We start from the raw sequence: 22,009 nt of genomic DNA, 5'->3' as shown, positions 1-22,009 counted from the left end.
GTTTTCTCACTTTGCATGGGCCTTTTTGCCAAGTGACAACCTTCTAAACCCATTTTTCGGTATTACTGCACCTACCTTCAATTGAGCACTTAGATCTCATCACACAGGTGATTTCAGCTCGAGATGTCTTCTTGGGAACTCCTCATCTACTCCCAACGCAGCTCCCTATCACATCAAAGTGTGACATTGTTCACTGTGGAGCCCGACATTACGAGAATTTGACCTCCCTATCTTGTCTGCGCTAGATCTCGGTTGTGCTGCTGTCGCCAATCACACAATCCTCGATCTACTCTGTGACCATAGGCCTTTTGAAGCTCACTATGCAAGCCTACTTCCCATGCAATATCTTGTGCAATGGTCAACTCGTTGAGCTGCACAGGCTGAAAGAATGGTCGGCTGTCTGAAACCCCAGAGGAAGCCATAACCAAAAACTTGAAAAAGCTTGGCAACCTTGTTCCTTTTTCACTGCCATCATCAATAGTGATTTTTATCACTCTGGCATTACCTCTGAAATCTGGAAGTGCCCAAGGAAGCTCAAAAAATTACCTAACAACATCAAGCCCAATATCAAGATCTAGTAACTATTGATACTCAACAAGTGCTTCTTGGCACTTAAGGTTTTTTTAACTTAATCAAGAGTAAATCATCTTATGATCTCATTTCAGTTGCTTCAAAGCCTACTCTTAGTTTGTAATGATTTGAAATTTTTCCAATTCCTTGAAAGTCTTAATCTCATTGTAAAAGGACAGACACTGCCCGAGTATCCTCGTGGTAAGACCTCCTTCTAAGATGACTTAACTTGAGCACATAGCAAAGTTTAATGGTAAAGGCTTTCACGCCTGAAAGGAGAAAACCATGTACCATCTCATGAGGAAATACCTCTGGATCTCTTTGAGAAAGATGATGCAGATGACAAGAAAGAATATGCTAAAGAGGAAGATGCTGCAGAAAACCAGCCTAAAACCATAGTTACCTGGAACGGAAAACCGGAACGAGAATGAGAACGGGAAAAGAAACGGGATCCCTTGGAACGGGGGGAACATCCAAGATCAAGAAACGGGAACATGGGAAATGACACATATCTTAAGTGCCCCAAATACGCCCTGAATGACCCACATTGCCCCAAAGAATGTCCCTCTAATTGCCCCAATATCCTTCAATGCTCCAAAATGTCCCAAATGTCCCAAAATTGACTTGATTACCCCCATAGCTCCAAATTTCCTTGAATTGCCCCAATTATCCCAATTTTCCTTGAAATTAGACAATATAAATGGATGATTACCTTGGAAATGACGATAGGCTGAAATTTGATTGTGATTTGTAAGAGTCGATAATGCATCAAATTTAAACTTGCATAGACTCCTGATTGGCTTGTGGGTTGTCTTGACACTTTGAATCTTCAACCACAGAGAGAGAGAGAGAGAGAGTAGTGTGTGCACATTGGGCAATGCCAAATGGAGATGGGTGAACATGTAATAGAAGGAGTGTGACACAAGCAAAAAGAAAAAACTGAAAAAAACATTATATTTTGGTCAACAGGCCTAGAACGACTGTTTCAAACAGGGAACGGCAAGGGAAACAGCAGGAAACGGCCTTGGGAATGGCAAGGAACATTCCTTGGCCGTTTCACCTCCTTAGAGGGTTTGGAACGCATTAGGCCATTCCTACAAGCCGAAACGGCCATTCTTTGTTTCTATGCCTAAAACAAAGGCATGGAAGAAGATGAACAACAAAGCTCTAGGTATTATTGCCTGGGGTCTATCCGATGATGTATTACATCATATTTCTGGCATCAAGGATGCAAAGAAGGCATGGGAAGAACTTGACAGAATCTTTGGCACCCAAGCAAAGAACTAAGGTAAAATTACTCATGCAATTTTATAAATTGGATGTAAAAGACAATTCCTCTATGACTGTGCACATTAATAAGTTCAAGAGCCTTAAAACTCAGCTTGCAACTCTCAAAAAGAACATTGATGAAGATGAGGCAATAGCAGTGCTACTTGCCAATATTAATCATGAACCATATGAGAACCTTGTTTCAACACCAAGTAATGTTCCCAGTCTCTCACTCAAAGATATTCAGCACTCTCTCCTTGATGAAGAGAACAAACAGAAGAACAAGAATGCAAAAGATGGTATTCCATCATCTAGGGAAAATCTCTTATACACCAAAGGAGCTGCTGGACCCAAAGGAAGAGGTCAAGGATTCAACACCGATAACAAAAGTGAGATGACATGTCATTATTGTGGTAAGACTGGCCATATTTCCAATGAATATTTTCACAAGAAAAGAGCACAACAGATGCAGAATGACCACTATCAAAGTCAATTCATGAATGAAAAAGAAGAAGAAGATGCTTCCACTACCATCAACAACTCTAATAGATTGTTCTAAGAAATTTGTTCCCATAGTGGATTTGCTTTGTAAAAAAAAAACCCTTGCCAAAGATGTAAAGTCTCAAGCTTTAACTTGACTAGGCTATCTATGAGCTACTCTCCCAGGCTGTGTTATCATGTAGAGGAGGCAAAAGCCAGCAAGTGTAGAGGCTCATCATTTGAGGGGAGTGTTAAAGTTCCTCTCTTATGCCTTGGATGCTTCCAAAGAAAGCCATTCTTCAAAAAATAGCCATATGTCTTTCTTTTGATTCTCTTGAACTGATCATCTAACCATCCATCTCTTCTTGTTAAGGTACTCAAATATTGCCCAGTCTACAACCACTCCCCATCATAGAGCTCCTCCGAAAAAGCCTCCGCCAAAAAAACAAAACTTTCATAATCAAGCACAACTGCAATCGCAACCTCTTCATCATCAGCCATCATATCCTCTTCATATCCATACCTTGCCCAATCCACCACAACATGGCAATATTAAGAGTAGAGCAGCTCATAATCATCCCATGAAGAGATAAACAATCTGTTCGACAATCACAAGTGCTCCAATAAAATACTCCTTGTCACATTTCAAAGTTGTAACCACTCCCCACAATTCTCTCTTAATCATAGTTGTCAGGTACGAAAAGTACGATACGGTACAGTACGATAAAATACAGTACTAAATGGTACCTTAAGATTTTATAAGATACGGTGCGATATTAGTACCGAAAAAAAAATTAACTTCATTTTTTTTAACTATAAATAATAGAACACATGTTTAAAGTGAAACTAGCAGTGCCATTACAAAATATGCTGAATACATGAGGTAAAAAGCCCTCGCAATCACATGCAAGCAGCAAACATGCGGACAACGGTACAGTGTACTGGATACATCATACAATCATCAATGAGTGAAACTGGATACAATCATCAGTGATAGTACTAAGTAGATACAAAAAGGTGAGACTCGAGAGAGCTGAGGCCTAGAGGCTAGGATGACTCATGAGGCATCACTATCATCATCATCATCATCATCATCTGAGTGCTCATCAAGAGAGTTTGAAGATGACTCCTCGTCATCGAATGATGAGGCACTCTCATACTCATCCTCATTGATAAGATTATCATCATCATCAAATGATGGCTTCCCTAGGCAATGACGGTCTAACTGTAGGCAAGGGGGGAATGTCATCATCAGGAACTAGACGAGAGCTACTAGAGCCCTGCCTCATATATGTCTGCAAACCACCTGAATCACCCCTCGTCGATCTCGGAGGGCATCGAATGACCATGCCCCTCCTGGCAACTCGAACTCGCCCACGAGCACGCTGACTACAAGTGTCACGAGTGTCTTCGGCTATGAGCTCTCTATAGAGCTTTGCAAAGATCTACTCCTCCTCATTGACCTCCTAATGTACACTCGCAAGAGTGTCGCCCATCAACTTGAATGTATCAACATTCACCTACACAATGCACATAAGATAATAGATTATAAATACTAAATTGTTGAGTATAATACTATAAAGTAACAAGTTGAAACCAACAAATTTAAAAATTAAACTTGACTTATCATTTTATGGTTAGGTGTTTACCTCCTTTAGACTACCCATACTCATCATGACCTTCATTATGTGCAAGTTAGTGCGGCAATAGACTAGCCGCTCTTAACTGTCGTGTGCTAAGATGATTGCGAATCTTCGTGTGAATGAGAAAATAGGCACTCCAGTTTCTCTCACATGCATCCGAAGAGCAATCCTGCACAAGGACTCTCATGGCCAAGGGCTGAAGAGTCTCCAGCGCATATCCAAAATTTTGCCACCAAAATAGAGGCTTTACAAGTGACTCCCTTCTTCAACAAGTGGGAGAAGAAAATGCCACGTCCTCTCTGATCTGCATAGCATCCAAGCTATGTTGTGGTCTTCTATGGGGACCACAAATATGGGAACCACACGAGTCAAATATGCAAGCTGATCTGACCGGAGCTCTCTGTCATCCATGATTGCCGGTGACTTGTAGGCCAGATGCACCAACGTTGCAAAACCACGGATGGGCCTATGCATCCATGCCCATCTCAACTCTCTGCTATCTCTATAATGTATGCACGCTGAGAGTCTGTGATCATCGTGCAAGCCCATACCTCCACCAATGCCGCTCTGAAGAAGTGAACGAGAAGGCCCATGGTGGACCCCTCGCAATCAGTCATACGCAACACCCTATAAAAGGGAGTCACGGCAATCAACATGGCATGGACTTTCTGCCAAAACTGCTCATCAAGGCACAGCCGCTGCATGGCTTTCTCCTCCTCTGTCTCATGCTCATCCCACTCATTCCATAGAGTGGACACCACTGTTTGGCGTAGGGCGGACCGCACCTCATAAAGCTGCTCCAACAATAACCACATATAAGCAAACCGAGTTGAAGAAGGCTTCTTCAACTCAAGTTTGCTATGCTCGCGATGCATCGCAAGCACCCTCACCTTCACCGTGAAGAAGGTGACAACAGATGTAGCCTTGTGTACCACCCTCTTCACCCGTTTTAGCTTCCCGATGTCCTCCATGAGCAATTCCAAACAATGACTTGCACATGGAATCCACATGATCGAAGAAAACTCGGCCTCAAGTAAACGGCCTATGCGCCGACAATTGGATGCATTGTCGGTCACAACTTGCACCACATTCAATGGGCCCACCTACAAGCACATCATACATGGCACAAATTATAAAAGCTTCGGGGAGAGATGAATCATGAATCATGACTTGAAAATTCTAATTATGATTCATGAATAATAAAAGCAACTTTAAAAAGACAATGTGTACCTCAATGATAGCTTGCCGTATGTGGCGGTAGATGAATGGGTTGGTCATTTTTCTTCCCCTCTTCCTAGTGTCTATGGCCCGCAAAAAATATGTGCCAAGTGGATATGAAACAAGTATGTTGATGATACCCCGTTTCTTACAGTCACTCCATCCATCGGTGAGAATGGAGCAACAGTATTTTGTCCGTGCGGCCCGAATAGGATCAAGGGCTTTATTAATCCTCTCCTTCTCTTCATCAATCTTCTTCATCCTCATATCATTATATGAGACGCCGCTCCATCCTTTACATGGGCCCACATTAGCAATGGTTCTCACCATCTTCTTCCATTGCTCATGCTTTAGGATGTTGAATGCAAGATTGCACTCGATCACCGTGCATGCAATCTCAACATCGGCTTGTCGTTGCCTTTCTCTAAGAAAGGCAACCGATCCACGTGTATGACAGGGAGCTTGAGAAAGAGAGGATTGCCTCTCCAGTACCGCATGAGCCTCTAACCTTTGCCTTTTGCCAATGCCGAAGCCCGAAGCAAATGTGAAATCAGCACCACCAATGGTGGAGGCCTCACCCGCATCGGTCGAAGATAGGCCTACATTTGAGGCTTCCTCATGAGCAGGCATAAGTGTCGAGACCACCGCCACCGATCTGCCACCTTCTCCTCTAGTGGATCCCCCTCTCATCTTGGCGAGAATCTCGTCCGCAATGTGTTGAGGGATCAACTTGCACGGAGCGACTTGCCCTCCATCTTGGAAAGATGTTGGAGAAGCCGGGTTGCACCACTTGTGTAGCTCTTCCTGCAATACTTGCATATCCAATTGTGGGAGTTGGACTTCTTTGTATCCCTCTCCACATGGATGGCGTGCAAGTTGAAGGCCTCGTGCTTCTCGCATGTCATGGCGCCGAGGCGAGGCCGGAGGCCCGATGAAGAGAAGAGAGTCGAGACTTGTCACTCCGATTGGCGGTGATGCTTGAAGAGGGAGGGGATGGGGGAAAGAGGAGAGAGTGGGATTGTGCTTGCGCCTTGAAGAGGAAGGGGATCAGGGAAAGTTGGAAAGTTGGAAGAAGAACAAACTTTGAAAAGGGAGAGGATGGGAGGAAGACTCGAGAGAAGAGGGGAAGAGGAGAGAGGAAGAGGGAGCTTGGAGGGGATGGAAGCTTGATGCAGCCTTGGAGTCTTGGAGATAAGAGGGAGGGCTGAGGAGAGAGTCGAGACTTGCAAGAGTGTGTCACGTGTGTGTGTCGCAAATGATCAATCGTGCCCAGTTTGCGCCTTTTTCCCCAACCCATTTCGCGCGGAAACTCCTTGGATAGCTTGCCTTGTCCCGCAAGATACGTGGCCAAAACATGTTTAAAATCTCGTACGAAACAGTACGGATACGTATCTTACGGTTCGTATGGTGCGAACCTGTCCGTTCGACATACAAGTGCAACCCTGCTCTTAATATATGGATATCTCATAGAAACAGGGAAGGGCCGTTCCGGCCTATAGGAATGGTTTAACGCGTTCCAGATCCTTGGAGGAGGTGAAACGGCCAGGGAACGTTCCCTGCTGTTCCCTGGGCCGTTCCCTGTTTGGAACAACCATTCCAGGCCTGTTGACCAAAAATTTACATTTTTCCACGTTTTTTCTTTTTGCTTATATCACACTCCTTCTACTACATGTTCACCTATCTCCATTGCCTAATGTGCACACACTAATCTCTCTCTCTCTCTCTCTCTCTCTCTCTCTCTCTCTCTCTCTCTCTCTCTCTCATATTCAAAGTGTCAAGACAACCCACAAGCCAATTAGGAGTCCATGCAAAGCTCAAATTTGATGCATTATGAACTCTTGCAAATCACAATCAAATTTCAGCCTATTCTCAATTCCAAGGTAATCATCCATTTATATTGTCTAATTTCAAGGGAAACTAGAATAATTGGGGCAATTCATGAGCAATTTGGAGCTGTGGGGGTAATCGGGACATTTGGGTCAATTTGGAGCATTGAGGGATATTGGGGCAATTAGAGGGACATTCTTTGGAGCAACTTGGTCATGCAGGGCATATTTGGGGCACTTAAGATATGTGCCGTTCCCCCCCGTTCCCGTTCCCCCACCTTGGACGTTCCCCCCGTTCCACGAGGTCCCGCTCCCGTTCCCATTCCCCGTTCCAGGTAACTATGGGATATCTTCTTTGTCTCTCATTCAACAACCTTTGCCCCAAATCTAACCACATACCTATTTCTCCCATCCTCATTCTGTCCAATAGCCCAACCAACGCCAATAGGGCTCATATCAACAATGATAATAACCATCTGCATAATCAACTTTTATCAAAGTAGGTGCAATCATCAACAATCTTTTCAACATCCTCATAGCCTTCATGTGCATTCTTTCCCATTAGAATTTTTGCTATTTTCTCAATAACTAATATAAAGCATTTGCAATATGTGTAAAATGAGGTATCCAAATATGGTAAAAAACACACAAGCTCCCAAAAATCTCCTCACCTCTGAAACTGAAGGGCAAGTCTCTTCCATTCTATCAATAGAATCAACTTTTACTAGAGATAGCCTTCTACCATATGGTCCGCACAAATGTCCAACAATCAGAACATATTCACCCCAAAGATTTGAATTTTGCCCTAAAAGAATCAAATGCACCTCTTCCAACCTAGTCAAGATCTTTTCACGATCAACAATATGTTCAGCAACAAATCTTCTACATCCATGTTCATTCAATTCTTCATATTTTCCCTTTACTGCATACCCTTTTATCGGCATGTCATCTAGAAAATGCATGGTAAGATGAGATATGTAATCCCGCAATACTTTATTCATTGCGTTCATCATCTGTGCAACAAAATTCATTGCTCTCTATGGTAACCACAAAGTGCACATTTACACTAATACCAATCGTGTCTTCATGGTAGTGTGATCCCTACTTTCAATTGCTAATTGGAACTAATCATAACCAAAGTATAAGTCACCCAAAGAATATATTGCTCTTCCAGCAAAAGCCTCTGCAAACTCATCCACAACCATGGTAACTGCAAAACGTGTTTCGCTCGCACTGAAACACAAAATGCCTGAAACGTTTCAATGAAACATGAAACACCATGAGTGAAACGGCTAACTAAAATCACATTTTTAAATTTGAAAAAAATCTTTTTTTCTTGCTCTTTTGAGAGTTTTTAGACACTCTACATATAGGATAGACATCATTTGTTGACATAAAAGTATTCGCCTCCTATAAATATGTAAGTTGCAACTTATTATTTATAAAGAAAACTATCTCATATATATTATTCAACCGTTTCGCTTGGGACTTGCCCAAAGGTGAAACACAACGTTTCAAGGGTGAAACATTTCACGGTTGCCTTGTCCACAATAGGACTTGCTTCCACATTCCTATTGATTACTTTATTAACCAACTACATATCCTAAAGAAATCTCAATGTCACATTTTTCTTGGACACTATGAACCACCTGGTAGAGTAAAGGAGTTGAAAAAGACTCCAGAATCCCCATCTTTATTTGTTATGTATGGACGAAAGCCATCGGGACTTGAAAAGAAAAGATCTCACTATAGAGAAAAGATAATTTGTGAAAGAAAAAGACAAGAAGTAACAAAATCCAAGAGAAAGATGGAACCCAACTATAGACTATATTCCTCGTGTATAAACTTGAGTTCAATCTCTGTACAGCATATGCGTCCACATAAAGACTATAAATCTAAGGTTATGGCTCAAAGAAAACCCAATTTAATTCAGCCCTATGATTCAGTGTCTACCATACATAAGATCAAGCATCAAACAGTAGATATTATGCTCAAAAACAGGCCCGAACTTGTTCTAGAACAGTATGATACTAAAATAGCCCGCATACATAAATAATACCCTAATTTGAAGCTTCCAAAAGACCTTTCAGCCCAAAATTTTCGATTTTGATCTACTACAAGAATAGAATAAGAATAACCCAAACTAGTCCACACAAAACCCCTATCCGAGACAAGAAAAAGCCATAGTCTCCTCCAGATTCAAGAGCCAGATTCAAGAGAGATCAATGTATTCCCTACATGAACAACAATAGACTGCCTATTTACCCTATTTAGAACAATCCACTACAGTCCTAGAGATCAAAAATCCGTCCTCTTATGCGTACACAAGCATCAACTTGTCTTCTTCCAGTCTTTACCTTGCTTTCTCCCTTGATTACAAGAAGCATAGAATGCTTTTTGCAATCCTTTTCCCTAAAATAGGATGCCCTGTGCAGGCCTGCAATTTGCACCGAAAATCAGGAGGGCCACCTTGAGGGTTTCACACTATCAAATTAACTCTCTAACTTGGCCAAGACCCATTAAACTGTCACTTATTTGTCCAGGATCAAGCTCATGTCATCTGCAGTCGCATTGAGGCACTTGAATCTTCTTGACAGATAACCACAGGCAATGTAAATTCAGCATAAACACAAGCAATGTAAATTCAGCATAAACGCAAGCAAAGCAAACCCATAGGCACACAAGATACTATCTCTATCAGACATCCCATAAGTTTTCAACTATTGGACACACAACCACATGACAGTATGGAAGAAGGATCGCACGAGACTTAGATCAAGTGCGTGATCACTAGCAAAACATGGTGAGACAAGGCATGGTGAAGTGTGCAGGGTTGTGAGTAGCACATCATGGCTTGTCATGTCAACAAAATACATGACGTTTTCTTCAAGGCATTAACATTAAAACCTTTTTTATGACTAATAAAAATTAAAGTGAACTGCATTTTTTCCACTAAAGTATTATGTCAAGCAAATTTGCAAACAAAAAGGGTGCTCTGCTGCACATTTTCCAAGGCTCATAAATGTGAACGCTTGATGGGATGCAAAATTCATGGTGGCTGGATCGTGGCCAGCATACACATCTTCTACCGTTCTATTCATGGCTTCTAAAATGAGTAATGAGGAGAAGTATTGTGGGCAAACTGGAGTTCTCATGAGACCAGCAATCTAAAGTATTCATGGCATATCATGGGCCATGGCTGAAGACTGCTCGAGGATGAGCGTATAGAGTATAAGAGCTGTCCCAGATCAGACAATGAGGTAACTTCTTGGAAATGAAGTGAAGAGTTTTGGTCCAATACTTGTACAAATCTCCTTTCACTGCTGGAATAAAGATTTGAGAATTTCTTCCACTTTTTTGGGTTCTCTCATCTTCTGTTGAGTTGTGCAAATAGGACTTTGTGCCTTACATAAGCTGTCCCAAACTTTAATTTCACTTGCTCGCACATTAAATTTTAAAGAAGCATGCGGTGCATCTGAGGCCTTTGGGCTGTCCCAAATTTTCAATTGATCTACCCATACTTTCATGTAAAGCTGACAGTCCAAACTTTCAATCGGCCCTGCCCAGACTTAAATTTAAAGTCAAATGGCCCAAACTTTCATTCAATTACAATTACAAGTTTAACAACTTAACCTTAGAAACTCACTGCTTCTAAGATCCTGAGCTGATTTCTGGGTCATGCCCTTGCCCAGATGGCCCGAGCTTCATCCACTGCCCATGTACATTTCTAGCAATGTGATGGTCACCATGCCTAGAGTACCAGAATTCAGGTATTTTTTATTAAAAATGTTAGGTGTGACTAATTAAAAATATTGACTGTAACTCACATTTCACATTCTAATGACAATCCAGAGATTGTCCGTGCTTTCTGCTGTTGGTGAAAGGGACAAGGCAGTCAATTACATAAAAAGGTGCCAAGATGATAGGAAGGTGGCAAGTAGTAACCAAGTTAGCAAATAGATGATGGCATTTCAGTTGTTCAAATAAAGTCACAGCATGCCAGATGTTTGCCTGAGAAATGCCCTTGAAGAAAACTGCCTTAACTTGCATATAGCCGGAGCAGGGTAAACTCAAGGCTAAACTATACCAAGGATTCTAGATGCCTAATTACATCCCTCACATGCACACAAAAATCCTCCTCTGCACAATATGTGTGCTCACTTTCTGCTGCACAAGAGATCTGCTGGGAAACCATTAACATGAGCTGGAAAAATTTTCAGTTCAACCATAACCACCTTTAATGATCCACAAAGACAAATGTTTACCTATGGCATCTAAAGTGTCAAAAGCACTTTTGTTGAAGATATTTTTGATTCAAACTGGGTGCAAAAAAATCATCAGAAAGTTGTGAACATCAAAATTCAGCAAGGCTAAGAGAGGAGAATGCCTTACTTGTAATCATGCCAGCCCACCATAAAGGTTCACACAGATATGAATAACCTCCTGAACCTGCAGATGTGCACAAGACATTGTACATTCATGAAAAAGACCAACTATACAATGATTTGCAGAACTTTACATTGAAACTTGGTGCAGTCACAATATCACCGCAATTGAAAATGCAGTATCTTCTTGAAGTGTAAGAAGCTGGGAATAAGAATTTAGTGTAAAAATAATATTGATGTTATGCCATGTCACACTGACATTGGTATAAAAGGAGAGGACATGTAATTTCTCATTATCTTTTGACACATTAATACAATTACTGTCATTCTCTCCCATCTTGCTCACAGCTTCTATGGCTTCTTTCTCTTTCCTGTCTTTCTCTCTCCACTTCTAGTCTTTCTCTCACCTCGTCACTCTCTTTCTCTCTCTTCCTGCAGTCTTTCTCTCTCTTCTACAGTCTTCTCTCCCCTCTTTCTCTCTCTCTAATTCTCTCTCTGGCAAGTGGTATCAAAGCATTGGTCTTTGATCAATTTTTTCCTTCTATTTTCAATCCTATTTTCCTCCATGAAAATCAATTTCAGACAAGTATTGGACAAGACAGTGACTAGTGGAGTTTTGCAGACCATCTACAGTTAGTAAGAGGCTACATCTGGAGATCTCCAAGGTCAAATATGGCGGAGGATGGCTTAAGTGACAGGTCATCATCAAATTTCATGCAAAACTGGAGGTAACTAGGGTAAATGAGAGTTAACCAGGCTTAGTTTGGGGTTAAACTGTGGTTACTTTGAAAAGAGAGGGTTCTCTTTCCCTTTCTTGGAGCTTCCTATAAGTTTCTTCAACTTTCATGGTGGAATTCCTTCAAGATCTTTCTTCTCAAGCATCAAGAGCATCAACCATGGTTCTTTTTTGATTCCCCTTACTTCAGAGATCACAATGATTACCATTATTGCTAGAGATTAATGCCACGTGGACAGCAGACTGCTGGCGCATTTTGTGCTGATTTTCAGCCCTGGGAAACCTTGCTGAGGTGCTGCTCTTCTTCCTCCTACCCACTCTAATCAATCTCTGGCATGAATCACTTGCTTTTGGAGGATACTTTGGTCTGGGGAGCTGCCTATTCTTCATCCTTTCTCTCTCTTGAAACCCTACATGAACAGTCCATGGGTAGCCATGAAAGCTTCAGTCCAAGCTTTCATTTCTTAACAATTTCTTGAGGATTACTCTTCCAATTCAGCCCGTGGCATCATGTCAGTGAGGATTCTTCAACAAATTGCAAAGATTTCAGCTCACGGAGAACATTAGAGCTCATATTGAAGGTCTAATTTGGGGCATTTCTTCAAAAGGCTTGAATCTTTGGTATTCAAGTGTTCAAGCAAGCCCGAGGCATTGATTCTTCAAGGATTTGAGCATATTGAAGCTCATATGGACTGATTTAGTGGATATTTCAAACTTCATGGTGGATTTATGATGGATTTTAAAGAATTCTTCCATCAATGGGATTGGAGCTGACATCTATCATCTTCTTCGAGCTCAATCAAGGTATTTCTCTCGCTTAATCTCTGAAACCTCTTAATAATCCACTTGCTAATGCTTTTCCACTTGTTGATAAGAGATTATTGATCAATTAATTCTCTGAATTGATCAATAGATCAGAGATTAGTGTGATTTTCCATTAATCTTAGTCTATTTCATTGAATTTCAGTATTGATTCAATCATAACCTCATTATAAATATCATTTGCCAAGTTTTATGCATAACCTTGACTTGTTTTGGTTTAATTCTTTTGCCTAAGCTGAAATATTATAAAAGGATAAGTACTAAAGCAATCAATGAGTCACTGAATTGTATTGGTAAGACCCTTTCCTTATCCAAATTTTCCAAATTCCATTCAATTGCATCTCATGAAAAAGATTGAATGAATATTTCAGCAATGCATTTCATACTGGTTGATTAGAATAGAATGACATTGCCATGTTGATATACCCACCGAGAAAAAATGTGGATCCCAAGGAAAATAGTGGGACAAAAGAGAGGTGACCCTCCCTCACTATCAAAGATCCCGAAGGCGTACAACCAACCGACCCGAGGGGAACTTTGCCCACCTCCCGGTGATTCGGAGCCCGTGTAGAGAGCCTATCATGCCGTTTTATCCCTTACACAAGTACAGCGAGTGAAGAATTGAATATTAAAGAGTTTCCAAAGGCTCAAGTATCTTCAGGACCAAAACAAGGTAAAATAAGGATTTTACAAGGCACTACAGGGCATTTACAAGTTATTACAAGTGCGCCCTTCATTACTGAAGTACAAGTGCAGGCACTACAGGGTACCCACAAGTCCTACTCAACCTTCTACAAGGTTTGGTAACCATTTGGGATTACTATTTTACCTTATAGGATCAAAACAAGGCATTTACAGATCAAAATAAGGTGCAGGCCTAGACAGTTCAGCTCATCTCAAAGAGGGCATTCTTGGCTTTGATTTGAACTAAAAAGTTTTGAAATCGGAGTTCCCTAGCAAAAGTTATAGCCATTTTTCTGACAAGGGGTACTGCAAGACTACACTATTATGGCAGGGCATAAGGGTAAAAATAAGGTCCAAGATGATTATGCTCAACAAATCAGAGATTCCATGTTGGATAATGTACCTCAAGAGAGCCTTGAAGAGCCTCAACAACAAGGGGAAATCAATATACTTAATGATACCTTGTGCATACATGAACAAAGGCATAGAGAACGTCATGAGGACTTACTATCAAAAATGGAGCAAATGGTTTTGTCTATTGATCAAACAAAGTCTTCCATTGAGAAGTTAGTAGATTCAACGACTCAAACAAAGGCTTCTATTGACAAGTTGGTAGAATCCAATGCTCAAATTATGGCTCAATTCTCCCAATGGATGCTGATGCAAATGGAATCTAAAGAAGCCAAGGAGAAAGCCTATTCAAACAGTGAGCCTTCAGTTCCACTTCAACCATCTATCCAAAATGGTCATGGTTATGGAAATATTGGACGAAGAGGCATTTCAAATAGCCAATATGAAGTAGGTGAGACCTCACAAAGGCATGATGACTATTTGGGCAGTTTGAATGGAGCTAACTCTCAAGCTTTTGGGCTAAATACTCAACTTCCTAAGGGTCCTCTACCAACAGGAAGATTGCATAGTGGTTCTCAGCCACCTGTTGGGAGATTTCCATCTCAATTTGGGGGTTCAATGCATGGTACTCATGATCAATCTATTTTGAGACAGCAACCATTCCATGAAAGAGAACTCAAGAACAAGATCATTTTAGCCAAGTTTAATGGTCAATCATCTTCACCATCTGACTTAGAGGGGTGGACCTCTAAGATGGAATCTTACTTTGACATATTCCCCAAAACTGATGACATAAAGATTCATTTTGCTTCTTTGCATTTGGAGGGATTTGTCCATACTTAGTGAAGGTATATAAAAAGGGAAAACATACTTGTATAAAATTGGGAAGCTTTCAAGGCACTTATGGCTGAAGTATTTGTCTCCCCTCTTGAAAAAGAGAAATTGGCATGGAGATGGTATGGTTTGAAACAAAAAGGCCTAAGTGTAAGAGAGTACACTAACCAATTTCTCAACCTAACCATGTTTGTAAAAAGCATCAGTGATAAGACTAAGCTCGACAAGTACATGTATGGTTTAGAGCCATCTTTATCAGCTGATGTTATGACACAAAACCCTACTTCTCTCTTTAAGGCTATTTAGCTTGCGGAGCGCTATGACAGAAAATATAGAAGATAATCTTCATTTCAGCTTGGTTTTGGACAGCCAAGGACTGTTTTTAAACAGAGGCAAGTTGGTAACACTTATGGCAACAATCATGTGCCAAATGGGAGCTTAAGGATGCCACCTTATCCACCATTCAATGCTTCTAGACCTCAAAGTAATTTCAGGACAGCAAACAGTCCTAGAGTTGACTTCAAACAAGGGGAAAATAAGCCTAAATCCATTTCAGCCAACATGAATCCTAAGTCTATTTCTATGGATCTTTACAAAGAAAGAAATGAGAAAGGCTTATGTTTCAAGTGTGAGGAAAAGTATACACTTGATCATGCCTCAAAGTGTATATATAAAAATATCAAACCCAAGCTTCAAAGTATGTCAGTCTTTGAGGATCTTGAAGATAAGATGGATGAAGCTAATGCAATTGCACTCAATGCTGAAAATGAAGATCTTGACGAAGAAGTTGGGCAAGAGTATTTCTATGATCCGGCCGACTCTTTTCCTTTTGATCCAAGTGGAAGTGTTCCTTTTGATCCAGGTGGGACTTGTAATGAGCCACTTACTGCCACTAGTTGTTTTATTTCCATGGATGCTTGGACAGGTTCTAAGAGCCCTAATACACTCCGTATAAATGGTAACATTCATGGAAAGGCTGTGTTCATTCTAATAGATAGTGATAGTACCCATAGTTTTGTGAATAAGTCCATCATAGACAAGCTGAATTGTATTCCCACAGATTTACAACAGCCCATTAAAGTTCAAGTGACCAATGGTGAAGAAGAAATCAACACAGAGATATGCCCACAGGTTTCTTTACAGCTGGCTGAAAATTTTAAAGCAAAAGTAAACCTGATTACTTTGGAAATGGGGCCTATAGACATTGTACTCAGTTGTGATTGGTTGATGACATTAGCCAGGATCACTATGGATTTCTCACAGTTGTATATGGAGTTTATCTTCAATGGACAGCTCATCCATTTACAAGGAATTCCTAATAAATCAGCTTTTCAGCTTATTACCATTCAACAACTCAAAAGGAAGTACAAGAGACACTCACAAATATTTGTTTTGCATTTGAATAAAGAGACACTAATGAAGATTGATTTGAGGTCAAGGTATCATCAGATTCGCATGCGAGAGGGTGATGAAGTCAAGACTGCTTTCAAGACTGATCGGGGGCTCTATCATTTCTTAGTGATGCCATTTGGACTTGCAAATGCTCCAGCTACCTTCAAGAGCCTGATGAATAAGATTTTGCAACCTTTCCTCTTTCAGTTTGTCTTGGTGTTCTTTGATGACATTCTGATCTACAAAAAGACTTTACAAGATCACTTAGCACACATGAGAAGGATTTTTTATGTATTGAAAAAACACAGGCTTTTTGCTAAGGAGAAGAAATGTTCTTTCATGCAGACTGAAGTGGAATACTTGGGACATATTGTCAATGAAAAAGGGATACAAGTTGATCCCAAGAAGGTGCAATGTATAAAAGATTGACCAACACCCACTACTACTACCTCTCTTAGGAAATTCATTGATCTATCTTCATTCTATCGTCGATTCATCAAGCATTATGTGGCTATTGCAGCTCCTTTAACTGAAAAATTGAAGGAGGAGGCTTTCTTTTGGAATGCTCTTGCAGATAGTAGCTTCAACCAGTTAAAGGGACTCCTTACCTCTGCTCCTATCTTAGTATGCCCGGACTTCTCCAAAGAATTTACCATACAATGTGATGCTAATGGCCGCGGCATTGGAGCTGTTTTGTTACAGGAGCATGGAGTGATTGCCTTTGAGAGCCATAAGCTTACAGATAAAGAAATGGCCATGAATGTTTATGACCAGGAGAAGTTGGCTATCTTGCATGCAATTAAGAAATGGCACCATTACTTATATGGCAACCGATTCAGAGTCCAGAGTGATCACAGGGTTCTTAAGTATTTCCTTACTCAATCCAATCTTACTCCTAAGCAGCGTCAGTGGGTAGCTACATTATAGAATTATGATTTTGACATCACTCATACGAGGGGCAAAGACAATATAGTGGCTGATTTTTTCTCGTATGTGGGCTTGCAAAGTTTCAGCCATGACTGAATTGCATAATAATTGGATTGAAGAACTACAGAAGGCTTCTTTTGGATGAAGAATTCAGCCATATTTTTCAAAAATTACAGCAAGGTCTTATGGAAGAAAACTCGCATTATTAGTTCGAAAATGGCCTTATTTGGTTGAAAGGCAAGATTGACATTCTTTTTACCTCTTCTTTTACATGGGAAATTATGAAGAAACTACATTCTTCGCCTTTAGCTGGACATCTAGGAGTTTTCAATACCTATGACAAGATCAGTAAAAGCTTCTATTGGAAAGGACTGTGAAAAGATATCAAGGATTTTGTCATGCAGTGTATGCCTTGTCAGCAGAATAAGGACAACACTCATATGCCAGGAGGTTTGTTACAGCCATTACCTATTCCTATAGGTAAATGGACTCACATTACTATGGATTTTATTACTGGCTTGTCTACTATCAAGAAGGGATGGAATAGTATATATATGGTGGTAGATAGACTCACCAAGGCAGCCCATTTTATTCCAACCAAGATTCAGTTTACTGCCTCTCAAGTGGCCAGTCAGTTTATGAAGCAGATTTTTAGATTACACGGATTACCGCAGGTGATTGTTCATGATAGAGAATCAAAGTTTATGAGTAACTTTTAACAAGCAGTATTTACATCTATAGGCACTAAATTGACTCCATCTACGGTCTATCATCCACAAACTGATGGACAGACAAAAAGAGTTAATAAATGGTTGGAGACTTATCTTCGCCATTTCTGCTATGCAGAAATGATGTCCAAACTTCATGGGATTCTTGGTTACACTTGGCTGAGTTTGCTTACAACAACTCTACCCAAGCTAGTATTGGAGTTTCGCCCTTTAAAGCTTTATATGGCTACAAGGTGCCCTTACCCACAGTCATCTTTAATAAAAGGATCAATCCTCATAGAAAGGAAGAGTTGAAAAGAATGCAAACCCTTCTTTGGCAATGTAAGATGAATCTTAGGAAAGCTCAAGACCAAATGAAAATATATGCTAATGAAAAGAGACGGCCTTTAGAGTTCCAAGAAGGAGAGTTGGTCTTACTGAAGGTGCCCAAGTCTAGATACCCTACATTAAAAGATGGATCTAGTAATAAGCTTGCTCGCAGATTTTATGGCCCCTACCAGATTCTTAAGCGCATTGGAGACTTGGCATACAAATTAGAGCTCCCTTCTTCCACAAAGATTTACAATGTCTTTCATGTTAGTCAGCTCAAGCCTTTCTACGGTGATCGAGTGGATATAATTAATGAGCTGCCACCTATTGATAAAGATCTTATTCAGTACATCCCAGAGGCTGTTATAAGTCAACGTGAGAAGAAGCTTCGATCTCGTTCTATCATGGAATATTTGATCAAATGGAAAGGTTTACCACCTGAGAAAACTTCTTGGAGGCATGATTCTATATTGGATGAGTTTCCTTTCTTAAGAGATACATTAGTAGCTGAAGCCTATTGATTATGGAGCTAGTTTTGGTGCAAACAGGATCAAAACAGCGCGCTAGTTTAAAATAGTTTTTATCGTGTCTAATTTTCAGAATTAGGCTATCTACATGGATTTAAAGTACTCTTCAAGAGCTACATTTTGATATATGGCACACTTCATTTGGACACTTCTACTAGAAGTTACTGCAGATTTGGTCCAGTAGGATCTATTTACACAGCAAGCTGTCCACTTCATTTTGAGATTATCTATTGAAGATTTTACGGCTCCATATACTTTTGAAATATTTCAAATCATGTATATAGCTGAGACCTACTCTTGTTCTTCAATTTGTCCATATATTAATCATTTTTCATTCATTTTTCCATTTGTAAAGCTGTAAAAACAGAGTAGTACTCTGTTCTATCCATCATTTTCTAGTCTTTCAAGTTTGTTTTTTAGGGCAAAAACTTTTGGGAAGGGATAGATTGTAAAAAGCTGGGAATAAGGATTTAGTGTAAGAATAATATTGATGTTATGCCATGTCACACTGACATTGGTATAAAAGAAGAGAACATGTAATTTTTCATTATCTTTTAACACATTAATACAATTACTGTCCTTCTCTCCCACTTGCTCACAACTTCTATGGCTTCTTTCTCTTTCTTGTCTTTCTCTCTCCAATTCTAATCTTCCTCTCTCCTCGTCACTCTCTTTCTCTTACTTCTTGCAATCTTTCTCTCTCTTTTGTAGTCTTTTCTCTCCTCTTTCTCTCTCTCTAGTTCTCTCTCTAACATGAAGTTTCACCCATAGAACTGCCATAATTGCTGAGTGTTACATGTGATAGATAGACCACCTCAGTTTAACATTGCATATCAGAAAGAACCTCATAAGTCACCCGAGTTTTTGAGTATAAAAAGCTAAACAGGTAGAAGACCTCATATATCTGGACTTTTACACACAATCTGGTCAAAATCAAAGGTTCATACAGTCAAAGCATGGACCTAAAAAAACAAAAGATTGAAAATCCTGTGTGAAGTTAAAGTTTAAATAATTGAACTAACATGATTCTTTGGCTCAACATATAATTTGAAGCAATCTTTACGTTTTACTGAGGGCAAAAAGCGTAAAGTTGAAGTGCAAATGATGGAGACTGCCCTGTTTTTGAGATGAACATGATTTGGCTTTCCTAATTGTTGAGATTTGTTGGAATCTTATGCTCAAAACCTAATCTGGCTCGAATTTGTAGGTATTACTAAGAGCAAAAAGCATGAAACTGAAGTCTAAAAGATTCAGGATCCTAACGGCAAAAAGCGTGAAATTAAAGAGTAAACGATTGAGACTGCTATATCTTTGAGATTAACGCACAATCTGACTTCCCTAAATTTGGAATCGACCTAAAATCTGCTATACAACATTCCTCAGGTCACATTGGCGCACGAGTGGGATACTTAAGCTCAATGGACAGCACGCCCAAAACTGTAGGTTTTACTTGGGACAAAAACCATGGCATTAGCGCACAATTTCCAGGGGGTGGGGTGAAAAAACAAATCAGAAAACAAGAGAAGCGGGAAATTGGACCTGCGCGGGTGCCGGAGGATCGCGCTTTCTTCAATCCCTTCTTCTTCAAGATGAAGCTGGATCCAATGAAGACGCAGGAACCCAAAGCGAGGGCCAAACCCTTGATGTTCCCTGGCGTGAAGGAGGACTCGTAGGCCATGATTATGATGACGACGACGATGAAGGTGCTGTTGATCGATGAAGAATTGACGGGTGATGCTGATGCCCATGAATACTCACACTCTCGGCAATCGTCAGTGCTCCATCGTCATCGCGCCCTGCCGCTGCTGCTAAACAGAAGAGGAAATCCTGGGGCTGTTGGTCCGATCGATATTTATATCTGCTACACGTGCTGCACGTTATTATACAGCAAGATCACTTACTCCAAATAGTACCTCCGTAAAAGAACAAATGGCTGCCCGTTGCCCGCCCGTATCCCCCCCGCCCCCCCCCTTTTGATAACCTTTTGTCTCTAGACTCTCGTATTGATTGATTAGGACCCGTTCCCACCATGTTGGTAGTGATTCCACAATCCCGTGCAAATCCACAAGTACCCTAGCTTTAGATTCCAAATTGGCCCATCAACTCTGAACCACAATGGACAATGGATGAGGGCATGGCCCAGAGTTGGTTCCTAATGGAATGTGATCGAGAACAATAAGCAACACATGATTAGAAGCATCAATTGTTAAACACATGAAGAGTGGATCTCGTTAAAGGAATATCCCTTTTTCCCCTCAAATTCAAGTCTCTTAATTTCTCACCCAACAACTATTAACCCAAACTTATAACATATTCCAAATCACCATCTAAAAGCATGTGGTCGTAAATCATTTTACAATATCGAACCAATTTGATCCCCGGTTTAGCACCCTAAGCTTGGTGTAAACAAGTCCTTAGGCAAAGGGATCATCTTGATTCACAAGCACCAATACAAGTTTTTTTGGCCTTACCTGCATCATATTGAAGAGTTTGGACAACATTTTTCCTTGGCAAAAATTTTGAAAACATAAAATAAATAGCTTTTAAATGACTCATGTACTTTTTGCATGAACCTTTTCTAGCTCGTAATCTGGCTCACAACATTTCAAAACTCTCTAAAAAGTTTTGCAATATGTCAACATGCCCACTAGGGTAAAAGCAAGCATTCAGTATCTGTGGGCATTGTCCCTTATCAAAGACTGGAGGAAATCATGTGCCATACACTTGCATCCAAAGATCATTGCCACATCCACTACTTGGTCCTCTTCGTGCATCTTCTACTAATTATTATCATGTGCCTGCTTCTTCTTTTTTATAGTTATAGCATTGTGCTATGCAAATGAAGTATCAAATGCTTAACTATTCACTAGTAGCCCCAAAAGTGCTAACACCACCATGGTACATGCATATGGATCAAAAATGATGGCCATTGAGGTTGTAGAAACTAGTATTGGTCATGTCTTTGTGTTTGTCATATTTCCCCTTGTGGCTCGACTTGGAATGCCTATTGTCATAGGCGTTCCTAAGAAAGAGTGCTATCAGGCTAAGTGAGCCCTAGAATCAACAAAGCAACTTGTCACCATAGTGATATGTGACCTTTCTCTAACTAAATGTATGAAATAGGTGACATTGTACTCAGCTTATGTCTCTAGCCTTGCAATTGGACTATGACAATGATATGCACTCAGTACCATCAGCAAGAGTAGTAATAAGAGCAATAGCAACAGCATGAATTGCACATGTTTATTGCTGTCCGCTTACTAACAGTCTCAACCCAATCCTCCAACTCCTGGTATCCATTGACTCAC

The 22,009-nt window shown here is 40.5% G+C and overlaps 1 protein-coding gene across 2 annotated transcripts in view; it reads right to left on the bottom strand.

The window, feature by feature from the left end:
- Nucleotides 1-20,544, bottom strand: part of LOC148011753 (putative magnesium transporter NIPA3) — a 50,532-nt gene extending 29,988 nt beyond the window's left edge. The window contains exons 1-2 of one of the 2 annotated variants that reach the window (XM_087670139.1): nucleotides 20,242-20,544; nucleotides 11,399-11,459 (exon numbers count right to left, since the gene is read on the bottom strand). In XM_087670139.1, the coding sequence (XP_087526265.1) occupies nucleotides 11,399-11,459; nucleotides 20,242-20,379 (199 nt within the window). In that variant the 5' untranslated portion in view covers nucleotides 20,380-20,544. Of the gene's footprint in view, nucleotides 1-11,398; nucleotides 11,460-20,240 lie in introns of both variants that reach the window. The other variant, XM_087670140.1, reaches the window with a different exon arrangement.
- Nucleotides 20,545-22,009: the final 1,465 nt, after the last annotated feature.

This window comes from Lygodium microphyllum, chromosome 28 (assembly GCF_053477565.2).
Source record: "Lygodium microphyllum isolate KBCC chromosome 28, Lygodium_microphyllum_v1.1.10, whole genome shotgun sequence".
Lineage (NCBI taxonomy): Eukaryota > Viridiplantae > Streptophyta > Polypodiopsida > Schizaeales > Lygodiaceae > Lygodium > Lygodium microphyllum.
The sequence above is the reverse complement of the archived record's forward strand: the minus strand, read 5'-3'. Positions and strand labels throughout refer to the sequence as shown.